At 41.1% G+C, this 24,539-nt stretch overlaps 2 protein-coding genes across 5 annotated transcripts in view; one reads left to right on the plus strand and one right to left on the minus strand.

Moving 5' to 3' along the window:
• The window catches only part of mrpl13 (mitochondrial ribosomal protein L13), a 93,052-nt gene extending 86,950 nt beyond the window's left edge, over positions 1-6,102 (minus strand). For both annotated transcript variants that reach the window (XM_060823028.1, XM_060823030.1), the window contains exon 1: positions 6,024-6,102. In XM_060823028.1, the coding sequence (XP_060679011.1) occupies positions 6,024-6,050 (27 nt within the window). In that variant the 5' untranslated portion in view covers positions 6,051-6,102. The remainder of the gene's footprint in view (positions 1-6,023) is intronic.
• Positions 6,103-7,071: 969 nt separating this feature from the next.
• The window catches only part of mtbp (MDM2 binding protein), a 75,957-nt gene continuing 58,489 nt past the window's right edge, over positions 7,072-24,539 (plus strand). For all 3 annotated transcript variants that reach the window (XM_060823039.1, XM_060823032.1, XM_060823036.1), the window contains exons 1-6: positions 7,072-7,254; positions 12,890-12,973; positions 14,054-14,127; positions 16,070-16,221; positions 18,901-18,959; positions 22,971-23,115. In XM_060823039.1, coding sequence (XP_060679022.1) covers positions 7,185-7,254; positions 12,890-12,973; positions 14,054-14,127; positions 16,070-16,221; positions 18,901-18,959; positions 22,971-23,115 — 584 coding nt within the window. In that variant the 5' untranslated portion in view covers positions 7,072-7,184. The remainder of the gene's footprint in view (positions 7,255-12,889; positions 12,974-14,053; positions 14,128-16,069; positions 16,222-18,900; positions 18,960-22,970; positions 23,116-24,539) is intronic.

Raw genomic sequence — 24,539 nt, forward strand, 5'->3', positions numbered from 1 at the left:
ATAGTTAAATAATGCCACCAATCTCTAGTGCAAATTATGAGTGAAGTACTAACTGAGACACGCAGTATTGCAGTGAACCAGGAGTATTGCTTCCTGTTAAGAGTTGACTACATTCAGTTGTGGCCATCATCAAATGGTCTACAAAAAGATATCTCCATTGCCATAAAGAAAGTAAATAAAATCTACAATTTGCACAAATAAAAGAAATAACAGTGACAACATACTGGGAACAACTGTCAAAAATCGCAAAGGATACAATTTTAACCCAAACTGAGACCAAATGACAAGGTTATTCATTAATTAAATCTTTATGGGTTAATAATTTATTTGCTTTATACTTTAACATAACTTGCCTTGCAGTGTGTTAGCATATCAAATGTATTTCTCTGGTGCAAATCAATCTGAATCTGTTTGAATGGCAAGTTGGTGATCATCAAAGTTTTAAAGCTAGTTACATGGCAGAATCAATGATTAAATCATTTAAGGCTAAGTGCATCAGAAAGCCTGTGCATACATTTTACAAGTTCTGGACCACAGCTGAGCAAGCACACATTGGTGTCAGAGAGCAAAGGTAAGGCTGTAGTATGTGTTCATCTTCAGCCAGAAGTGCCAAATGGTCTCCTCTGGGGGTCACCAACATCACGGATGCCAAGTTTCAATCAATTTGAAATTTTGATTCATTCTATGTAATACTGAGAAGTGGCTGGATGCATCAGATACTACAAAAGCTATGGGCCCTGACGACATTCTGGCAATAATATTGAAGGCAAGTGCTCCTGGACTAAAGGAGTCCCAAAATTAAGCTCTTCCAAAAACCTCAACACTGACATTGACCCAACAATATGGAAAATTGTTTAGGTATGCCCTATGCATTACATGCTGGATAAATCTAACCTAGACATTGTACTCTTGATCATCAGTAAAGTGGTGGAAGGTGTTACTGATAGTCTGATCAAGTGGTAAAGCTCACTGACACTCAGTTTGGGATTTGCCCAGGCCACTCAGTTCCTGACTGCATTTATAGCCTTAATCCAAACATAGACAAGACAGCTGAGCTACAGAGAAGAGGTGGGAGGTGATGTCAAGGTCACATTTGATTAAGTATAGTATTAAGGTGCTCTAGCAAAACCAGAGTCAATGGGAATCAGAGAGAACACTGACTGCTGCTTAGAGTCACACATAGCTTAAGGGAAGTTGGCTGTTGACCTATCAGGTCCATGATATCACTGCAGGAGTTCCTCAGGGTACTGTCCTAGGCCAACCATCTTTAGGTGCTTCATCAATGACCTTCCCTCCATCATAGTGTCAGGAGTGCAGACATTTGTTAATAAATGTACAGTGTTCAGCACCATTCACCACTCCTCAGATACTGAAGCAGACCATGTTCAAATGCAGCAATATTCGGGCTTTGGCTGATAACTGGCAAGGAATATTATGCCATAAAAAGGCCAGATCATTACCACTTCCAATGAGAATCTAACCGTCACTTATTGAAATTCAAGCAGATTGCAAACATATGAATATGCAAAATAAGAGCAGGAATGGACTATTTAACCCCTTGGGTCTACCCAATCATTCAATAAGATTGTTGTTGATGTTTTTGGATTTCGATTTCCACATTTCCATTTATACCCAGTAAGCATTGATTCTCTTGACTGCAATAATCTACTGAAAATAAAAACAGAAACTATTGAAGAATCTCCACAAATCTGGCAGCATTTGAGGAGAGAGAAACAGAGTTAATGTATCAACTTCTCTATGACTCAAGCATCAGTCTATTTAATACTGTATAAAAAAAAATGATTGTATCACCATTGCCTGCACTAAAATCACCATTCCTAAATTCACCATTATCAACATCTTAGGATTACTATTTACCAGAATTTGTAGCCACATAAATACTGTGACAACGAGAGCAAGTCAGAGGCTAGAAATTCTGTGATGATTAACTCACCTATCTCCCCAATGCCTGCACATGATCTACAAGGCACAAGTCAGGAGTGTAATGGAATACTTTCTACTTGCCTGGATGAGTGCAGTTCCAACCAACTCAAAAGCAGGACACTGACCAGGGCAAAGTAGTCACCCGGCTGGAACCTCATCCACCATATTCAAGATTCACTTGCTTCACCACTAATGCACAGTAGCTGCAGGGCATACCATCTATAAGATGCATTGTAGGAACTCACCAAAGCTCCTCCAACAGTCTGCGGCCTCGATCATCCAAGTACAAGGACAACAGATACATGGAAAACCACTACCTACCCTTCCAAGCCACAAGCCACCCAGACTTGGAACTATATCCTTGTTCTTTCACCTTCTATGGGGAAAAGTCCTGGAATTCCTATCCTAACTGTATTGGGTGTGTCCCAAAACCCAACACTGCCAACAGCTCACCATCACCTCCTTCAGGGCAATAAGGGATGGGAAATCAATGTCGTCCTAGTTAGTGATGCCAGCATCATACAAACAAATGCAAAAAAAAAATTACTGGACAACCAAGCCAGTTATCTAAGCAGATAAATATACTAGATCAGTGTTAACTTCACATTCTTCATAGCTGTACAACAAACATGACCAAGTAGTCAGTTACATGTAATTCTGGTTAAAGGACTGTATATAATTTCTTTCTCTGCCAAAGTGCTCTAAAAAACAGGATAAATGTATTTGAATGCTAGTAGGAGTAACCCTGCCCATCTCAAACTTGCTGCAGTGCTTCCACGATCAGCCTTCTCCTTATTTATTCTACATTATTCTTTCCAGCAAGTTGCCATAATTTTAAAATGAAAATGTAAGAACATTACCTTTGGTGGATCACACAATGAACGGTAAAGTTTGAAATCGTGAAAGAACCTGCTGAGGCAGAACCTCCCAGCACTGAGAGTCTCTCTACTTCTCTCGCCTTCTTTAAAGCTCTGCTAAAAACATCTCTCTTTGATGAAGGCTTTATCTGAAGCTCACATAGAAATGAAAGCTCTTGTTATTCTTTTTGCTAAGAGGAGTTCCAGCCTGATTCAGACTCGTATATGACTGATTCATGTCAGAATTCCATCGCTATGAGAAAATACAATATTCGCAACAGGAATGAAATACCAGAAAATTAAAGATTGCAATTTCTTTTGTATTTCATTCCTGTTGCGAGAATACCAATGCCAGATCTATTAAAGTTTCATTTATTATATCAATTGATTATTGATTTTTTAAAGATTAATTCATGGGATGTGAATGAATTACCTATCCCTAGTTGCCTTCAAAGAGATAGTGAGCTGCCTTCTTGAATTCCTGTAGTCCAACAGTGATGTTGAGGGTTTGTTGGTAGGGGGAATGTTCCAGGATATTGACCCGTTAACACTGAAGCACCCAATAATCACAACCCTTGTCCTTCTAGGTGAAAGTGGTCTTGGCTATGGAATGTGCTGTTTAAAGAGCCTGGGTGAGTTATTGCAGTGCATCTTGTAGACACACTGCTACTACTGGTGGGAATCGATGCCAATTGTGTCAGCTGCTTTGTCTGAGATGATATCTAGTCTCTGGAGTGCTGTTGGAGCTGCAGTCATCCAGTCAAGTGTAGAGTATTCCATCACATTCCTGCCTTGTAGATGGTGGACAGGTTTTGGGGAAAATCAGGTGGTGAGTTGCTCACTGCAGTATTCCTAGCCTCTGACTTGCTCTTGTAGTGACCCTATTTACATGGCTAGTCCAGCTGTTTCTAGTCAATGACATCCCCCAGGATGGTGATTGTGGGGGATTCAGTGATATTAACACCAATGAATGTCAAGGGGCAATGTTAGATTCTCTCTTTTTGGAGATGGTCATTATCTGGTAGTTGTATAGTACAAACTTTATTTGCTATCCGTCACCCCAAGTCTGAATATTATGCAATCATCAGCACAAATCCCCATTTCTGACCTTATGAGGGTGGGAAGGTCATTGACGAACTGCTGAAAATGGTTGGGCTCAGGCTACTACCCTGAGGAACTCAGGGCTCTTCTGCTGCAGTTGACTGTCTCTACACTGAGCCAGGAGGCCTGCTTTCAAGTTCTACCTGTTCTCGAGATGTGCAATAATATCGCTACGCACATTGTTAGAAACATCTAACCTAAGAAACTCTTTCAGAGATGCTATAACAATGTCACCCATTTTGGTGCATCTCACCATTTTAATATAAAGATACCTTTATGTGTTTGCCGTTAGGCAGCACGGTGGTTAGCACTGCTGCCTCACAGCACCAGAGACCCAGGCGACTGACTGTGTGGAATTTGCACATTCTCCCCGTGTCTGTGTGGGTTTCCTCCAAGTGCTCGGGTTTCCTCCCACAGTACAGAAATGTGCAGGTTAGGTGAATTGGCCATGCTAAATTGTCTGTAGTGTTCGGGGCAGGGGTAAATGTAGGGGAATGGGTCTGGGTGGGTTGTGGGTCGGTGTGGACTTGTTGGACCGAAGGGCCTGTTTCCACGCTAAGTAGTCTAAAAAAATACATTTGCTGTCCAAAGCTTTCTTCAACTAAGAAAACATTTACATGATCCTATCCAATTTGTCCGAAGAAAAAAATGTCAGCATCTAAAGTTGAATCAACAGTAATTCAAACTCAAGCACATCACTAGTTTACAACCATCCTTTCAGATGGGAACAGTGGTATTAGCTTATTTTGAGGTAGGGAAGGGGTGTTGGACAGAGTGAAGTTTGAGCATTTTGAGAATGATATCCTTGATGACAGAACATTCAAATCCTTAGCTATCTATGACAAATTGATTCATTGTCTAACTTGGCACATAACAGGATTTGGAGAGCAAGCATTCCACTTGGGGAAGTAATGATGAACATAGCTCTGAAAGCTAGAAGTGCATGGATGATTAATTTCCAGCAGTACTGGGCTTAGTAACCTTGAAATAAGGCTTTCCTTTCAACTTAAGATAATGAGTCATATCACTGAAGGCAAAGTATCAGTCATTGGGCAATTGGCAATTCTCATCTTTGTATCTGTTTACAGTTCTCTTGGTAATAACAAATATCTCAGAATGAGCAATTCCTGCCAAAACGATAAGCCCCCACCCAGGAGACAGGTTCTTTGCAGAGTTTAGATCAGAGTAGTGCTGGAAAAGCACAGGTCAGGCAGCATCCGAGGAGCAGGAAAATTGACATTTCGGGCAAAAGCCCTTCATCACGAATAGAGGCAGGAAGCCTCCAGGTGGAGGTGGGGGGTAGGGAGGAGGAGAACTTCTTCAAGGTAGGCATCTCCTCCTCTCTCGAGTAAAAAATGAGGTCTGCAGATGCTGGAGATCACAGCTGAAAATGTGTTGCTGGTCAAAGCACAGCAGGCCAGGCAGCATCTCAGGAATAGAGAATTCGACGTTTCGAGCATAATGAAGGGCTTATGCTTGAAACGTCGAATTCCCTATTCCCGAGATGCTGCCTGGCCTGCTGTGCTTTGACCAGCAACACATTTTCAGCTATCTCCTCCTCTCTCCATAAGAAGCTCAGTGAGTCTCTCTCTCTCTCTCACTGCAACCCCAGGTCATCCCCTCTGCCCTGAAGCTACTCTTTGCGACCTTCTCCCTAGCGCCCCCAATTTAATCTCTCCAACCTGGAGGCTTCCTGCCTCTATTCCTGGTGAAGGGCTTTTGGCGGAAACGTTGATTTTCCTGTTCCTCGGTTGCTGCCTGACCTGCTGTGCTTTTCCAGCGCCACTCTGATCTAAACCCTGGTTTCCAGCATCTGCGGTCCTCACTCTTGCCTGGGGTCTTTCTGGAACCGATTCCAAAAAAAAAATGAACTGTTTATCTCTTCACAGATGCTGCATACATCCTACGATCCCAGAAACGAACCGCTTTCTCAGAATCACGCTGCTGTTTGTGGGATCTTGCTGTGCTCACACTGAGGGCTGCGCTTTCCCCAAGTTCCAACAGCGAATACCCTCCAACAAGTGCTGTTCTTGTTTGCCAGACCTCCCGAGTTTACGATCAGTGACAGTGACAGACACAGACACAGAGCCCGCTCTCCCCGCCGCTGCCTCCATTTCTCACCTGAGCCGCTTTACTGACGCTCGACATCTTTGACGGTGCCGCGCGCAAATTCTTCCGGAGAGGAACCTTTTCCCCTCCCTCCCGCTTTCGCCTGATGTTTAACCCAAACGGCTTTGACTTCCACAGCGCAGCGGAATCCCCAGACCTGACGGGCGTTGTGAAACCCAGAGGAATGTCAAGGGAAGGGCTTTTATAAAACTCCAAGTTTTTTTTAAAAAAACACAAAATAAACGAATGGCGTGTCCGGAAACAGTTGCGGTGGGTCCGGTTTCCAGCCGGAACCTTTGTGGGGTGACGCACTTCCTGGAAACGGGGAGAGCGCGCGCAGTTTGTCTGCGGAGGAGAGGGAAAAATATCCAGATAAATACACACACACACGTATATATAAATAAATAATATAACGGCGGAGGGAGTATACAGAAAACGGGGAGGATAAGAGAAAATGCGCGCCTAAAGTATCCAGCCAGAGGGAGAGGTGAGAACGCGGGGATGGAGAGAGACGGTTAGACAAACAGAGCAACAGGGAGGGAGCCCTCGGCAACGGTCAGTCACACACCCCCACCCCCACCCCCACACCCACACACCCCCACCCCCACACACCCACACACCCCCACCCACACACCCCCACACACCCACCCTCCACCCACACCCTCCACCCCCACCCACACACCCCCACACCCACACACCCCCACCCCCACACACCCCCACCCCCACACACCCACACACCCCCACCCCCACACACCCACACACCCCCACCCTCCACCCACACACCCTCACCCTCCACCCACACACCCCCCTCACCCACACCCACACCCCCACCCTCCACCCACACCCCCATCCCCACACCCCCTCCACCCACACACACACCCACACCCCCATCCCCACCCCCCCCACACACCCATCCCCACCCCCCCACACACCCACCCCCACCCCCACCCCCCCCACACACCCACCCACACCCCCCCCACACACCCACCCACACACCCCCCTCACCCACACCCTCCACCCACACACCCCCCCCCCCCCCCAACCCCGCATCAGGGCCGCCGATTTGTCGAGGCAGTGCCCCGGAGCAGCTCAGAATGAGAAACCACAGACCAGCCGACTTTCAATGAGCTCGTCTGTCCATCATACGGTGATCTGTTCTTATCAAACCTTGCAATGGACCGATATGTGTTGTCAGTGGTTTGGAATTATAGAGGTGACCAAGGTCAAGATGAAGAGTTTTCTGGTAAGTGTGGCATTCATAAGTCGTTCAGTTGCATGCTCTGAAATGTTATTTTGACTTCACTGCATTGCACAACAGATTCCGAACCAGAATAATAGGGAGAGGGGATAGGACAGTGTTACAGGAGTACGTGGCAGAGGACTCGTGAAGATAGATAATAACAGTTTATATCGTTCATTCATGAAGAGAATCTTTATAAGAGTATAGGGGCAGTAGGAGTCCTAAGAGGGAAATCGGGAGGGCAAAAAGGGAACATGAGATAGCTTTAGCAGCTAGGGTTAGGATAATCAAAGGGGTTTTTACAAATACGTTAAAGGACAAATGAGTAACAAGGTAGAGAATAAGGCCACTTAATAATCAATAAGACAGTCTCTGTGTGGAGCTGCAGGAGATGGGGAGATAATCAGTGTTTACTGTGGAGAAGGACATGGAAGATATAGAATGTGGGGAAATAGATGGTGGCAACTTGAAAAATGTCCATAAATACAGGGGGAAGGGGGTGTGTGTGTGCTGGATGTCTTGAAATGCACAAAAGTCAATAAATCCCCAGAACCTGATCAGGTATATGCCCTAACTCTGTGGGAAGCTAGGGAAGTGATTGAGCCCCTTGCTGAAATATGTATATCATCAATTGTCACAGGTGAGGTGCCAAAAGACTTGAGGTTGGCTAACATGGTGTCACTATTTAAGAAAAGTGGTAAGGACAAGTCAGGGAACTCTAGATCAGTGAGCCTGACATCGGTAGTGGCCAAGTTGTTGGGGGATATCCTGAGGGACGGGATTTACATTTAATTGGAATGGTAAGGACTTTTAGAATAGTCAGTATGGCTTTGTGTGTGGGAAATAATGTCTCATGAACTTAGTTTTTTGAACAAGTAATGAAGAGGATTGATGAGTGGATGTGATCTGTATGGTCATCATTAGGCATTCGACAAGGTTCACATGGGAGACTGGTTAGCAAGGTTAGGCCTCATGGAATACAGGGAGAAGTAGCCATATGAATACAGAACTGCCTTGAAGGTCGAAGACAGAGGATGGTAATGAAGGGCTGCCTTTCAGACTGAAGGCTTGTGACCAGTGATGTGCCACAAGGATTGGTGCTGGGTCCACTACTTTTTGTCATTTATATAAATGATTTGGATGTGAACATAAGAGGTACAGTTAGTAAGTTGCAGATGACACGAAAATTAGAGATGTAGTTACCTCAGAGTACAATGGGATCTTGATCAAATGGGCTGAGGGGTGGCAGATCGAATTTAATTTAGATAAATGTGAGGTGCGGAAATTTGGAAAAGCAAATCAGAACAAGATTTATACACTTTAGTGGTAAGGTCCTGGGGAGTGTTGCTGAACAGAGACACCCTGGAATACAAGTTCATTGTTCCTTGAAAGTAGAGTCGCAGGTAGATAGAATAGTGATGGTGGTGTTTGGTGTGCTTTCCTTTATTGGTCAGAGTATTGAGTATAGGGGTTGGGAGGTCATGCTGTGGCTATACAGGACATTGGTTAGGCCACTTTTTGAATATCGTGTGCAGTTCTGGTCTCCTTCCTATCAGAAAGATGTTGTGAAACTTGAAAGGGTTCAGAAAAGATTTACAAGCATGCTGCTAGGGTTGGAGGGTTTGAACTATAGGGAGAGGCCAAATAGGCTGGTGCTGTTTTCCCTGGAGAGTAGGAGGTTAACTGGTAATCTTATGGAGGTTTGTACGGTCATGAGGTTCATGGATAGGGTAAATAGATAAAGTCTTTTCCCTGTAGTGGGGAAGGCCAGAACTAGAGGGCATAAGTTTAATATGAGAGAGGAAAGATTTAAAAGAGACCTAAGGGGCAGCATTCTCATGCAGAGGGTGGTGTGTGTGCGGAATGTGCTGCCAGAGGAAGTGATGGAAGCTGGTGCAATTGCAATATTTAAAAGGCACCTGGATGGTAATATGAATAGGAAGGGTTTAGAGGGATATGGGTCAAGTGCTGGTAAATGGGACTAGATTAGGGACTAGAAATGGTTGGCATGGACAAGTTGGACTGAAGGATCTGTTTCTGTGCTGTACATCTCTCTGATTCTAACAGAAACCTTAACACTGGGATCAAAACTTGCTTTGCTGAGTAACAGAACACCTTCAAGCTTTACTGCAGATTGTAGTATTTATATTAAAGTTACAATTTCCACATTCAATATCTAGTCTTTTCCCTGGGGTGGGGGAGTCCAGAACTAGAGGACATAGGTTTAGGGTGAGAGGGGAAAGATATAAAAGAGACCTAAGGGGCAACATTTTCACGCAGAGGGTGGTACATGTATGGAATGAGCTGCCAGAGGAAGTGCTGGAGGCTGGTACAATTGCAACATTTAAGAGGTATTTGGATGGGTATATGAGTAGGAAGGGTTTGGAGGGATATGGGCCGGGTGCTGGCAGGCGGGACTAGATTGGGTTGGGATATCTGGTCGGCATGGACGAGTTGGACCGAAGGATCTGTTTCCATGCTGTACCCCTCTATGACTCTGTGTATATCCATATTATCCTTGCTCCATACAGTCTTAAGTAGGCATTTAAAAACTGAAAGAACTGCGGATGCTGTAAATCAGAAAGACCAACAGATATGGCTGGAAAAGCTCAGCAGGTCTGGTGGCATCTCTGGAAAGAAAATAGAATTTACGTTTCGGGTCTGGTGACCCTTCTCTGGCTCTGAGGAAGGGTCACCAGACCCAATATGTTAACTTGGATTTCTCTCCACAGATCCTCAGATATCTGCTGAACTTTTCCAGCAATTTTTGAATTTGCTTTAGTAGGCATTGTTTGTTCAAAAATCTTTTGCTCGCTACTAACCTTTGGCAGCCTGGATCCTTCTTTATTTGTTCCCATGTACATTGTTAACGTATTATCTATTTAAACCTTTTGCATTTATGATTCATGGAGTCTCTAGAGTGAACTAGCATGTCTGAAATTAAAACTGAGAATGCTGGAAATACTTCGGGGATATGAGGGTAGGAGATAATAGCTACCTTTTGATAAAGCCAGTGAGGGAGAGAATGTTAGGAAAGGAGGAGAATGACAATAGTGCTAGAAGATTTAATAGTAAGGAGCACAGTGAGGCATTTCTCAGCCAGACATGACTCCAAAATGGTGTGTTATCTCCCTGGTGCCAAGGTCAAGGATGTAACTGAATAGCTGTTCACCATTCTGATGTAGGAGCATAAGCAGTCAGAGGTGGTACATGCAGTTACCAATGACGTAGGTCTCATTTCTCTCCCTGCTTACAGCAAGAATTTAGGGAGCTGGGTAGCAGGTTGAAAAGCAATGACATGGTTATCACAACAATACTTGTGGTGCTAGATCCTCGTGATTTTAGGATCAGATGGATAGAGCAGATGAATGAATAGCTGAAAATTTGATGCAGAAGAGAGCTTTAGATTCCTGGATCACTGGGTTCATATTGTGGAAGGTGTGATCTAGATAATTTGGAGGAATTGTACCTGAACAGAAGTGGCAGTAAGATCCTCTTGTGTAGAGAGAGAATTGTAATTTGCTGATGCTTTTGTTGGGGTTTAACTTAATTTGGTCGGGAAATGATAACAGTGTGCACGGTCAGTAGGGGATGATGATTAGACAGGCCTAGCGGAAAATACAAATCCATCTGGAAAGTGGAGTGTATGTGGTGAATTTAAGGCACTGGAGAAACATGTCAAAGTTGGATAGCATCTGTTTTAATGCAAGCAGCCTTGCAAGTAAGGCATGAGTTGACAGTGTAAATACATAGGGTTAATACATGACTGCTGCTATAGAAACATTGCTGACAGCACAGAAGGATTGTCTGCTCACTATTACAAAGTATGGGAGTGATATCTTAGAAAATTCCTCAAGCCAAATAGGTAAACTTTTACAAACATGTACAGGTCAGTTACTTTACTGGGGGTATGCTACAGAACCTGAGACAGTCGGGGAGAGAGAAGCACAGATATGTAGACAAATCACAAAACAGTCAAATTCATAAGATAATGTCAGTGGGAGATTTCTGTTTTTAGTTAGGCCATAGCTAAAGTACTGTGTGCAGTTCTTGTTGCTGTATTATTGGAAAGGTTTGTTTGCTCCAGTGTATGCAAGGGAGATTTATCAGGATGTCACCTGGGCTGCAACATTTCAGCTATGAAGAAAGACTAAATGGGCTGGGAATTGTTTTCATAGAGCAGACAAGGCTGAGGCAGGACCTGATTGAGGTGTATAAAATTATAACTGATAAAGATAGGATGGGAAGGCAATTTCTAATTCCATGAATTCCAGAGTCTTTGAAATTCTCTGCTTCAGAGAATTGTGGGTGTTTCATCAGTGAAAATTGTATATTTAAGACAAACAGATTTTTGATTGCAGGGAATCAAATTTAATGAGGGAGGCCAGAAGAGTGGAGTTATAGAGTCATGCAGTAGGGAAACACACCCTTTGGACCAACCAGCCATGCCGATCATAATCCCAAACTAAACCAGTCCCACTTGCATATGTCCCTCCAAACATTTCTTATTCGTGTGCTTACCTAAAAGATTTTTAAACATTGTAACTGTACCCACATACTCTGGAAGTTCATTCCACATGCGAATCACTTTGTGTAAAGAAAATTGCCCCTCATTTGTTTTAAAGATCTTTCTCCTCACACCATAAAAATATGCCCCCGAGTTTTGAAATCCCCCACCCTAGAGAAAAGACACCTGTCATTCAACTTATCTATGCCCCTAAAAATTTCATAAATTTCTCAAAGGTCACCCTGAACCTCCTATGCTCCAGTGAAAAAAGTGCCAGCAAATCCAGCCTCTCCTTATAACTCAAACCTCCATACTTGATAACATCCTAGTAAATCTCTTCTGAACCCTCTTCAGTTTAATAATATCCTTTATATAACAGGAAGACCAGAGCTGGATGCAGAACTGCAGAAGGGACCTCACCAACATACTGCACAACCTCAGTATGACATCCCAACTCTTATATTCAGAAGTCTGAGTAATGAAAGCAAGCATGCTAAATGCCTTCTTGACCACCCTATCTGCATGTGATGCAAACTTCAAAGAGTTATGTACCTGATCTCTTGGCTCTCCCAGCTCTACAATACTACCCAGGCCCTACTTTTAATTCTCTAAGTCCTGCCATTACTTGTTTTACCAAAATGCCTACCTTGCATTTATTCAAATTAAACTCCATTATGGATGATAGTAAAATGAAGGGTATGTAGGTTAGTTTGATCTTAGGGTTGTGGACCGATGGAGAAATGATTTGAACTAATTAATTTTATTAGGTTGTATAGATTGTGCAAACTTAGATCTTCATTAGATATCAGGAGGTGTTTCCTCCACAAAACTTTGCAAACCATTGCAGGTTGCTGCAAATTAATAACAAACATTTTGAAGTGGGCTGTGAAGTTCCTGAAGGAAACTGATATTGCTTGTGTGTAACAGGGAGGTGGAATATTGCACAGAGAAAGGATAAGAATTTTCCAGAATTCATTCATTCATGACCTAGGCTTTTTTAGTGTGTATTTTTGCCTGTAGTTTATTTTAGGCATGTAGGGGTTATGTAACCAGTTGTAACAAGGATGAATAAGACAGACTGTGTACCTTCTTTGGCATATGTTCATACATCATTTCATTCTTATGCTGCAGAGCTAACAGCTATTAAACGTGTCTATGAACTCCTGAGAAAGAATGCTAGTATCTCTTCAAATTCGAGATTGGCCTCGTTTCCAGGTAATAACTTTAATCAGTTTTGAAATTCATATGCTTGCCTATATTCAGGCACATTAACTAAAATTGTAGTTTTTAACGTTTGAGGTAATGTTTTGCAGATGATATCCTGTTTCAAAAATTATGTGTGAAGTGCTCTTGTGAAAAGCTGGGGGTACTGTTTGGACCCAAAATATCCCAACCATTATCTGCAATACAGATGCCATTTTGTTGGTCTAGATAGTTTTAAACCCACAATCACCGTATCTGATAGGTTCGAGGTTAATAATAGCTATCTGAGCCATGCAAATTGCACAAATATGATCTTCAGTCTCTACTGAATTAACTGATATCATTTAGAAAGTTTTTAAAAAATTTTTATCCTTGTTTCAAATCTCCCATAGCCTCAGCTTTCTCTATTTCTAACTCACCAGCTCTACAACTGTCCAAGATCTTTGTACTCGTCCAATATCTTTCAACTCTTCCAAGTTTGATCTCTCTTGTATCCCTAATTCACAAGACCACAAATTGTGCCTTCAATTGTCTAGCACCCGCGTTTTGGAATTGTCTCCCTAAACTATTTCACCCCTCTATCTTCCTCTCCTTTTTAAGATGCTCCTGAAAACCTAAGATCATGCTGTGTGGTTCAGTATCAATTGTTCATATAAAGAATAGTCCTAAGAAGCTGTTTTGACATTTTAAGAAATTAAAAGTAGTGTATAAGTTGTTGTACTGTTAACAAAATCTAACTGTGAAGAGAAAAATCAGGCAGACCTCCGTCTCCTTATTTTCTAGTATCTTTTGCTGGATGTGGAGGGAGAACCTCAAATTGCTCCCATATTCCACAGATTGTTTTTGGTCAGATGGTTAAGAGATTCTGTAGTTGGCTTTGCTTTCCTTTCCAATTTGCAGTGTTCAATTAAATTTATGTTTGATTCCCCTCTATTATTTTTGTCAAGCTCTGAAAGCTCCTCTGTTGTCTTTTTGAATTTTGCCTTTAATGTAATATTAATTTGAAAGGATGCAACATCTCTGTAGTTTTAAGTCTGTTCATGAAATACATTTTTTTAAACTGTTAGAAAATGTCTGCTTAATATATTGCAGCCTGTTCAATATCCGGTGGCCCAACACCACAGAAATGGTTCTTTGCAATTCAGGCAATACATGGCTTTTCACAGGTGAGGATGACAAGAAATTGTAAAACTGTATGTATGTGACAAGTCAAAAAGCAAAGCTGATTGCTTTTGTTCATATATGTTTTTTTAAAACTACCAATAAGGTGAAAACAGTGAAATAATGAAAGCAAAATACTGCAGATGTTGGATATCTGAAATAAAAATTCAGCAGGTCCCACAACATCCATAGAGGGAAAGACAGTTCACGTTTTGAGAAGAGCAGACCAATTTTCTCCTTTTCACAGCTATTTTGTATCTTTATCTCTTTGGTACCATTAGCACTCTCTTTGACTTTTGTTCTGGGCACCCTCTATCAAACCATATACAGTACCATTTCTAGTTCTTTTCAGTTCTGATGAAGAATTATATTGAACTTGAAACATTAACTTTGTTTTTCTACTTTTATGAATGAAACTGGCCAAATGCTTGCAGAAATTTGAAGAAAAGATTTTACAAATAGTCGATGTTGAGAATATGATGGTGCATTTTCCCTAGAAAATAATAAATATAAAGGATGGAATGGTGTTACAGGCTGAAATTTTCTGGGAAGCAATAATGATAGATTATGGATTTCAGAAGTAAAGAAATCAGATGTTGCAGCTCCTATGCATCAGTTGAAATCAGCTTTGTGACTTCTTAATTTTGTTGATATTAATAGGGTTTTGTTACAAACACAGAATGCTGGGGAAACTCAGCAGGTCTGGTAACATCTGTGGAGAGAAATCAAGTTAACATTTTGCATATGTGAGACAGTTCTGAAGAGTCACACCATATCTGCAGCATTCTCGGTTTATTTCAAATTTCCAGTATCTGCAGCAATTTGCTTAATTGATGGGTTCTAGTTTAGAGAGGCAAAACTGGTGGAGTTTAAAAAAAAAGCAATGAAGACAAATGGATCTAATCAAAATTCAGATATGTTAGGATTGCTTTGCCACTGAGTTAGTAATCCAGAGCCTTGCCTTGTGATTTAGGGACTGGAGTTCAAATCAACCATGACAGCGGGAAATTTAAATGATCAGAAAGATGTTGTGAAATTTGAAAGGGTTCAGAAACGATTTACAAGGATGTTGCTAGGGTTGGAGCATTTGAGCTATAGAGAGAGGTTAAATAGGCTAGGGCTGTTTTCCCTCGAGCATCGGAGGCTGAGGGGTGACCTGAAAGAGGTTTATAAAATCATGGGCATGGATAGGACAAATAGACAAAGTCTTTTCCCTGGGGTGGGGGAGTCCAGAACTAGAGGGCATGGGTTTAGGGTGAGAGGGTAAAAGACACCTAAGGGGCAACTTTTTCATGCAGGGGGTGGTATGTGTATGGAATGAACTGCCAGAGGAAGTGGTGGAGTCTAGTACAATTGCAACATTTAAAAGGCATCTGGATGGGTGTATGAATAGGAAGGGTTTGGAGGGATATGGGCCAGGTGCTGGCAGGTGGGACTAGTTGGAATGGACAAGTTAGATCGAAGGGTCTGTTTACCTGCTGTACATCTCTATGACTCTATGACCACGAGATCTAGAATTAAAAAGTTTATATTAATAATGGTGACCAATGATAAATACCACATTGTTGTAAAACCTATTTCACGAATGTTCTTTAGGGTTGGAAACCTGCCTTCCTTACCTAGACTGACCCTATATAGCTGACTCTTAACACTTCCTAAAAGGCAGACACAGCCGCTCCAGTTGACTTCAGAAAGCTGGCTCACTACCACCTTGTCAAAGACAAAAAATGCTGACTTTACCAGATATGTGACTTCTGTAAATGAATGTAAAGAAATGTTTTATATGTCAGGTTAATTTGGAGCTTTAGAATCAAATGTTTTGTACATAGACCCCTGTGTGGGAACCGAGAAGAAAACATGGGTTTTCTCATAAAAGCACAGAAATGCTACAAAATCAATACAGTCCTCATAGATAAACCTTATTAATTCTATAATTTTTTTTTCTAGTTCTGTAGTCCAGAATGGGATGAAATTGCTTCCAGTGAGGAGGACAGAGACTGTGAGGAACCTTTGCCAGTATTGATCGAAGAATGTCTGAATAGTATAAATAGTTATGAGGAAGAGGACAGTGATGTTAAAGAACCGCCGTCCCTGAGTGAGTAAGTGTTGTATATTATTTTATTGTTGGCAATCATAAGTTCTAATATTTTATGTATTCTCCTTATGTAATTAAACATTGAAAAGGGTCTATGGTCAGAAAAGTCAGTTTAGTTAATTGTGGTTTACCCATCTAGTTCATCAATCTCCCATCCAAATACTCCCCAGGTATGGATTTTAGTTGTGCTTTACTAGTATTTGCCATGGTTTCACATCTTAATCAAAAGACAGTACCTGTGACAGTACTCACAGACTGCTACACTTTGCTAATGTCTAAGCCTACATTATGCAATGAAGTCCTTGAATGATTGCAGGCTGGGAGACAGATTGAGTTTTGCACAAGATCGAATTTATGGGGGCTGAACAAAGGATGGCCAGTAAGGAAGGTCTTGAAGAAATCAAGTACAAAGATAACCAAGACCTGATGGAATATTTCAATAGCTTTCGGAGTGAGGCAATGTGAGATATTGAAGAGAAGAGCCATTTGAGAATCAATGGAACAGGAAGAAATTGTGAAAATTCCAGATAGAGAGAAATCAGAAACCTAGGAAATGAAGTGTACAAAACAAAACGCTAAAGAAAATGTAACTTTCTTTTCTGAAATCACTAATTTTCTTGTGGTTACAGAGGTATAGTCCTTCATATTGGACTATTCTAGATTCTTAATTATAGATATTTAATTAAATTAATGCTTCTGAGGCCTCTGAATTAACCATATAGTGTGCAACCATTGGTCAGACAAGTGAGGGGTAGATTTTGACGTCCTAGCAGCTTTCACTGTTATTTGAATTTTTGAGATAGCACTAATTAAGAGAGTGAGGGGCAGAGCTGAGTATGGTGGCCATCACCAAGGAGAAGATGTCAGAAAAACGGCATTGCCTGAAGGTGGATAAATCACCTGGACCAGATGGACTAGTCCCCAGAGCTCTAAGGGAGAAAACTGAAGAGATAGTGGAGGTGTTAGTGGTGGTCTTTCAGGAACCACTAGAGTAAGAGAGGGTCCCAAGAGGACTGGAAAATCATAAATGTGACACCCCTGTTTAAAAAGGGAGTAAGGCAAAAGATGGAAAATTACAGACCAGTTAGCCTAACCTCGGTCATGGGTAAGATCCTAGAATCCGTTGTGAAGGGTAATATTTCTGAATACTTGGAAGCGTATAGTAAAGTAGGCAAAGTCAGCATGGTTTCGTCAAGGGGAGATCATGCCTGACAAATCTGCTGGAATTCTTTGAGGGAGTAAAGAGTAGCTTAGACCAAGGAGTGCCAATGGATGTTATCTACCTGGACTTCAAGAAGGCCTTTGACAAGGTGCAGCACAGAAGGCTACTATGTATGATAAGGGCCCATGGTGTTAGAGACAAGGTGCTGGCATAGATAGAAGCGTGGCTGTCTGGCAGAAAGCAGAGAGTGGGGATGAAAAGGTCTTTCTCAGGATAGCAGGTCGTTTTTCTACAAGGGCTCAGTGTTGGGACCACAACTTTTCATTTTATACATTAACAATTCAAATGAAAGAACTGAGGGCATACTGGCTATGTTTGCTGACGATACAAAGATAGGCAACATTGAGGAGGTGGGGAGGCTGCTGAAGGATTTGGACATGTTAGTAGAGTGGCAGATGGAATACAACTTGGGGAAAGTGTGAGGTCATGCATGTTGGTAGGAATAATAGAGGCATGGACTATTTTCTAAATGGGGAGAAGATTCAGATGTCTGAAGTGCAAAGAGACTTGGCAGTTCTCATTCAAGATTCTCTCAAGGTAAACTTGCAGGTTGAGTCAATAGCTAGGAAGGCAAATAGAATGATGGCATTTATTTTGAGAGGATGTGAATATAAAAGCAGGGATGTTCTCTTTGAGGCTCTGTAAGGCTCTGGTCAGGCCACATTTTGAGTATTGTGCGCAGTTTTGGGCCCCACATCTTTGGAAGGATGTACTGGCCCTGGAATATGTTCAGAGAATGGTCCCAAGAATGAAAAGCCTAACATATGAGGAACGTTTGAGTACTCTGGGTCTATACTCTGAGTTTAGAAGAATGAAGGGGGATCTAATTGAAACTTACAGGAATACTGAATGGGCTGGACAAAGTAGATGTTGGGAAGATGTTTTCATCGACAGGAAAGACTAGAACCCGAGGGCACAGTCTTAAAATAAAGGGATGACCTTTTAGAACTGAGATAAGGAGAAACTTCTTCAGCCAGAGAGAGGTGAATCTATGGAATTCATTGACATAGAAGGCTATGAAGGCCAGGTCATTGAGTATATTTAAGACTGAGGTCGGTAGGTTCTTGATTGTCACCGAGATCAAGGGTAATGGGTAGAAACAGGGAGAAACTTATTGACCATATTTGAATGGTGGAGCAGAGTCGATGGGCTGATAAGCCTGATTTCTGGTCTAATGTCTTATGGTCGAAGTTGTTGGAGATTCTGAATTCAGGTTCACAATTTATCACGGTGAAGTATAAAGTCAGGACCTTTGAAGTGTGGGTCTATTATCACAGACATAACGTTAAACATACTCTTTTTTTTAAAAATGGTGCTGGTCAGAGAAAAATGTGACATCTCAAAGTGGTGTGTTACAAATGATTGACTTATTTTGGAGGTATTATGAATTGCTTTGCTTACATTGAGGGAATGTTGGAAACATTTAGATTCTTTTGTTAAACCTATTGATTTATTTTGCAGGTTATTTGAGGAAGCTGCTGAGGGTCTACATCAACTGGCAGATAAATTGCCTCCTCCAGGTAATTGTTAGCATTGTTTCCATTGGAGCATTTGTGTTGTAATGGAGCTGTTAGTGAGTTTTGAGAAGATTTGAAGCTGTTGTGATAATCAAATCAGTTATAAAGCATTGTGTAGACTGTCCAACTTGATATCTTTACCTTCACAATTCCTTAAAACAAGCTTGAATTCTTTGAATCAAACTGTGAATGGAGTTGTTACTGTTACATAATGTGTACTACCCATCTTGAGTGGATCTGGAGATCTAGCGCTCAACAAATCCAATGATGAACACCATTTTAGAATTAAAGTTCCCAATATATTTTTGAGAAGGGAGGACCCATTATTCAGTGCTGTTTCTCTGTGATGTATGAACATTTCTAAGAGATCATCAGCAGGCACTTGCAGTTTAATTAAATGCTGGTGTCTCGACTATTGCCCTCCCTAATACCTAGAGTGCAATTTAAGAATAATAAATTTAGTAGCATGTCAAGCACTAAGTTGCTGAACCACAGAGCAGGGGTTTGTATGTTAGTTTCTGATGTAAACCAAACAGAAAGGTTACTCAGTGCCACTGTGGAATACTGTAGCATGGAACGAGGATATTTGGCCTGTTGTGCCCCTGCTGACCCCCTATCCAATTTGGTCCATTTCCCCACCCTTTATTGATAGCCTAGAAAATGTTTAATTTTTATGTAGTATGTGGTGAAAGTATTGTGCTGGAAATCCAACTCTGCTATTCTGCAAGTTGTCACAAAAATGACATGCCCTGTTTAATCTGTAGGATGGCTAATGTCTAACTGCAACTACTATCTCAGATCAAAGATCACACACCAGATTTTGTCAATGAACAAGATTACAAAAACTTATTTAGACAACAAACTTTTCTAACGTGTTAAAAACATATTATTAATTACGAATATGCAAGCTTAAACTATACCCCTTAAATGCAACCATTCGCAAATTAATTTACACACAAGATAGACAGATGTGATAAACTGTTTTTTTCCTTCTGGAATATTGTAGATGAAAGGTACAATATAACTACAGACAAAGAAAGCATGAAGTCTGTGGATCAGAGTCCAAACCACACAGGAAAATGAGGTGGTTTGCTCACAGTTCAGTTTTGGTTCTGGTTCTGGTTCTGGTGATGGTGTTGCATTATTGTCAACTGTGGCAATCCTCAATTTGGTAGCTGGTCTGTTCAATCTAGGTTTCGGTTTGATTTAACAGCTCTTTTTGTAAAGTCTTCTACTCCTAAAGAAAATTTAAAAAAAAAGAACTGCAGACACAGGGAATCTGATATTCAGACATAAAGTGCTGGAGAAAATCAGCAGATCTAGCAGCATCTGTGGAGAGAAAAGTGAAGAGTCACTGGACTCAAAACATTGATTCTACCAGATCTGTTGAGTGTTCTCCAGCACTTCTGGTCTGTCTTTTTGCAATGTTAGTTGAGTGACAAATATTGGTCTAATACCCAGGGAAATCTCCTCTGCTCTCTTAAAACCATGACCTACTTCCACCCAAGAGAGCAGTCCATTATCTTGAATTAAAATTCCATTTGAAAGATAGCACAACTAACAATCCTACACTCTCTCATTACAACCTTGAAGTGTTAGCCTATATTTTTATCCTTGGTTCTGGAATGGGACTTGAACCCAGAGCCCATGGGCTGATATATTTAAAGAACGTCATTCTTGTATTTAAGTTTTGGAGAGCTACTTTTATATAATCCAAGAATAATTAAATAAAATTGCTGTAATGTCATCACTTTGTCATTCCAATACAATTGTTCGTAATGTTCAGTTACCAACAATCAACCAAAGACCAAAAAGACACTTCAGACATATTGCTCCCATAAACTAGTATTACTACTTTGGTGGCTCAGAACCAGAAACTTGATGTCATGAACAATTGGCCTTCTCAAATGCTGATGACAATGTCAATTTTTCTCCCCGGACATCTCTGAATTCATGGTTGAAAAATGTGGTGCTGGTAAAACACAGCAGGCCAGGCAGCATCCGAGGAGCAGGAGAATCGACATTTCGGGCATAAGCCCTTCTTCAGGAATGGCTTATGCCCGAAACTTCGATTCTCCTGCTCCTCAGATGCTGCCTGGCCTGCTGTGTTTTTCCAGCACCACATTTTTCAACATGGTCTCCAGCATCTGCAGTCCTCACTTTCTCCTAGTCTCTGAATTCATTTAAAGCACACCTCTCCAAGTTATTGTATGCAGCTACTCCCAGCTGTGTCCATAACCTGTATGAGCACAGCAGTTCAGACTGACAAAAGTAAAACTGAAACTACAGATTTCCATGCAGGATAGGTAAATAGCAAGTATGATGCTAGCTCCTACAAGGGCATGTTAAGTTCTTGCTTTTGAGATTCTTACACACTTGATGCAACTGCAATATGCCAACTTCTGTGAACAGCCAAAATTTAAGCGAGTACAAGCTTTTGGAGAAACCCTTAACACTCTTCACAATGCTTGTGGAGCTGTGTCAAGATACCTCTCTGAACGAGGAAATAGTTCTTCCTTTAATACAGAATTTTACATCACCATCAGTAATGGCCAGAAGACAACCCCCAACCACTCCTCCATAGTCACATACCACTCAAGACACAATGTAGCGAAGTGATTATTTCCAGAAACAGTGTGATGTAGATCATTCTTTAATGGCAAGATCTAGTGTAAATCGTTTTTTTTTAACTGCAGGGTGTGGTTAGAATTTTAACTGCAATGCTCTTATTGATTCTGAATAGCAGGAGATGATAATGTAAATTTACTCTGAATAGCAGGAGATGATGCAAGACAGATGTACCCCTAAGACATCCAATTTCTTGAAGTCAGGCAGAGCAAATTAAACCCTTAACATCTCGGGCAATCTGTTGCTTTACTGCAGATTTTGAATATTGTAGTTTGTAAGCAGGTGGGGGTGGAATACTTTATATGAGCTAACCTCTGTGTTATAGGTATATTTAAAAATAATACGATCAATACGAGACTTGAACACATCGCAATACATGAATACAAACTTACGTGGAAGAATATTTCCACTGGAAGAAAATACGTGGAAGAAAATTCCAGCACTCTGTCTCAGTTAATTTTTTTTAGATTTTGGGGTTCAGAATCATCTTGTTTTTTTTTTGACAGGTGCTCTCAGGGTCATCTTCCGCACTATGTGTGCATGCTTTACCTGGCTCAAGGGGCTTGATGTGTTTCGCTTGCCCTCTATTGATTTCTGTTGTGGATTGGGACTAAAGGCTGGGCAGTATTCTCCCAACCCTCCCCCCACACAAGAAGACACCTGATGATACTTGATACTTTGTAAAGAACAGTACACTTCCTGTTTAAGTTGTTATAAAAAAAATTTTCAGGCTTGTATTTCCATATAAAATAGACAAAGCCTTTACAATGACTATGAAATCTGCTTCCAGTCCTCTTTCAAGTAGTGCTTTTCACACCATGGCATAAATAACATTGGTACTCATCACACCTCCTCAAATGCTTTATTTATGTCCTTAGATTACTGGCTCTCTTGTGAATCCAAACCTCTCACTCTTATGTATACCTCATTTAAATATACCTTTAAATTTCTTTGCTCTGAGGAAAGCAATCCTAGCTTCTCCATTCTCTTCACAGAACTGAAGTTCCTCATCTATAACTTCATTCTCGTAAATCACAGTCCACTTTGTTCAAGGCCTTGACGTCCTCCCTAAATCCTGGTGCACAGAATTGCAAATAATTCTCCAGTTGAGAGAGCTGCAGGTTTATTATGGCTTATCGCAATTTGTTTTCAATCTAAAGTTAAGATCATGCTTGGTATTACTTTTTGTGAGCTAATTTAAGCCGGATAACTTAATCGGTAAATATTTTTAACTTCAGTTACGTGCGAAAACTGATTCTCAAGATTGGTTGTGGTAGCAATGAAATGTCACCAATGCTAAATTATTACCTTTGAACTGTTGGTCTTAAACTGAAATCACATTTGAAGCATTGAGTTTTGTAGTGTTTTTTTACTTTTGATTGACAGGCAAAGGGTTATTGGACCTAATCCTACTGGTCTCCGATCATGGTGTTCCTAGACTGAAAGACTGGCTTCCTGTTGTGGGTGCACTTAAGCATCTAAGAGAGTGGCATTCAGCAGAAATTATCATTGCGGTAAAGAATGGCAAGTGGTAAGAATTACAAAACTTGCACAAGTTCTCTCTCTTAATATTGAGCTAGTGTGCTTGTAAATAATCATAAATTATATTTTCTGTTTAAGTCATTGATTGCAAATAAAACTATTCTAGTTTACAAAGCTGGGATTTAAAATTTGGTCAAACAATTTTTATATTTTTAGCAAGGCAGCACTTGGCATTTTATGATTACCATAAAATATTCCTTTTTTCAAACCAAATTGTATCAAATCTGACTAAATTTTGTAACCAATATCATGGTTTTTACATCCATATTTAATTACTAGTTTTGGATGGAATTTTGGATAAAGAGTAAAATCTGATCCTATAAATCTACAAACACTTCATTTGAATATTTTTAGTGATTTGAGAGATGGTGTTTGGTAATATGAAGAAGTGTTAAACTGTTACTATGTTTAAAAACCAGCAACCAAATTATAGGTTTTGTCTGACTTTCTGACCACATATGGAGGAGTTGAACAGCTTGGTGTTCTGATCACTTGAAAGCAGGAAACTATGCGGTGACCTAAGACAGGTTTTTTAAAACAGGTGATTGGGTAGAATTAATTACCCCTCTTAACAATCTAGGTGCTGGTGAGACCACTGTGTGCAGTTTTGTTCCCCTTATTTAAGGGAAGATATTATTTCATTGGAAGCAGTTAGGAGAAGCTTGACAAAGATTGTCCCTGGTATGGAGGGGTTATCTTTTGAACAAAGGCTAAACAGATTGCGACTGTACTCCGTGATCTCCTGAAACACAAAATCTTTTAAGGGGTTTGGCAGAGTAAAGGCTGAGAGAATGTTTCTCCTTTTTTGGGAGAGTAAGACCAAGATGAGGAGGAATTTCTTCTCTTATAGTCATAATCATAGCGATGTACAGCATGGAAACAGACCTTTTGGTCCAACTCGTCCATGCCGACCAAATGTCCCACCTGGCAGCACCTGGCCCATATCCCTCCAAACCCTTCCTATTCATATGTCCATCCCGATGCCTTTTAAATTTTGCAATTGTACTAGCCTCCACCACTTCTTCTGGCAGTTCATTCCATTTAAGTACCACCCTCTCTACGTGGAAAACGTGCCGCTTAGGTCTCTTTTATATCTTTCCTCCCTAACCCTAAACCTATGCCTTCTAGTTCTGGACTCCTCCACTCCAGGGAAACCCTAAGCTCAATTGAGGTTCTTCCCTGTCTCAGCAATGCCCACCCCTATACTGTTCTTCTGATTGTGATTGTCCTTCCACTGTGTCCCCAGTTACTCCCCCCACCAAAAGAAAGAAAACCCACCAATTTATGATTATCAAAGGAGACTGCAGTTTCAGCAGTGGATGCAAGTCTTTTGATTGGCCTGCAATTCATGGAGGTGGTACTTTCTCCCAGAAGTCATGATCAGACCCAAGTAATGACCTGATCACAATAAAC

The sequence above is a fragment of the Hemiscyllium ocellatum genome, chromosome 4, assembly GCF_020745735.1.
Source record: "Hemiscyllium ocellatum isolate sHemOce1 chromosome 4, sHemOce1.pat.X.cur, whole genome shotgun sequence".
In the NCBI taxonomy this organism is placed as follows: domain Eukaryota; kingdom Metazoa; phylum Chordata; class Chondrichthyes; order Orectolobiformes; family Hemiscylliidae; genus Hemiscyllium; species Hemiscyllium ocellatum.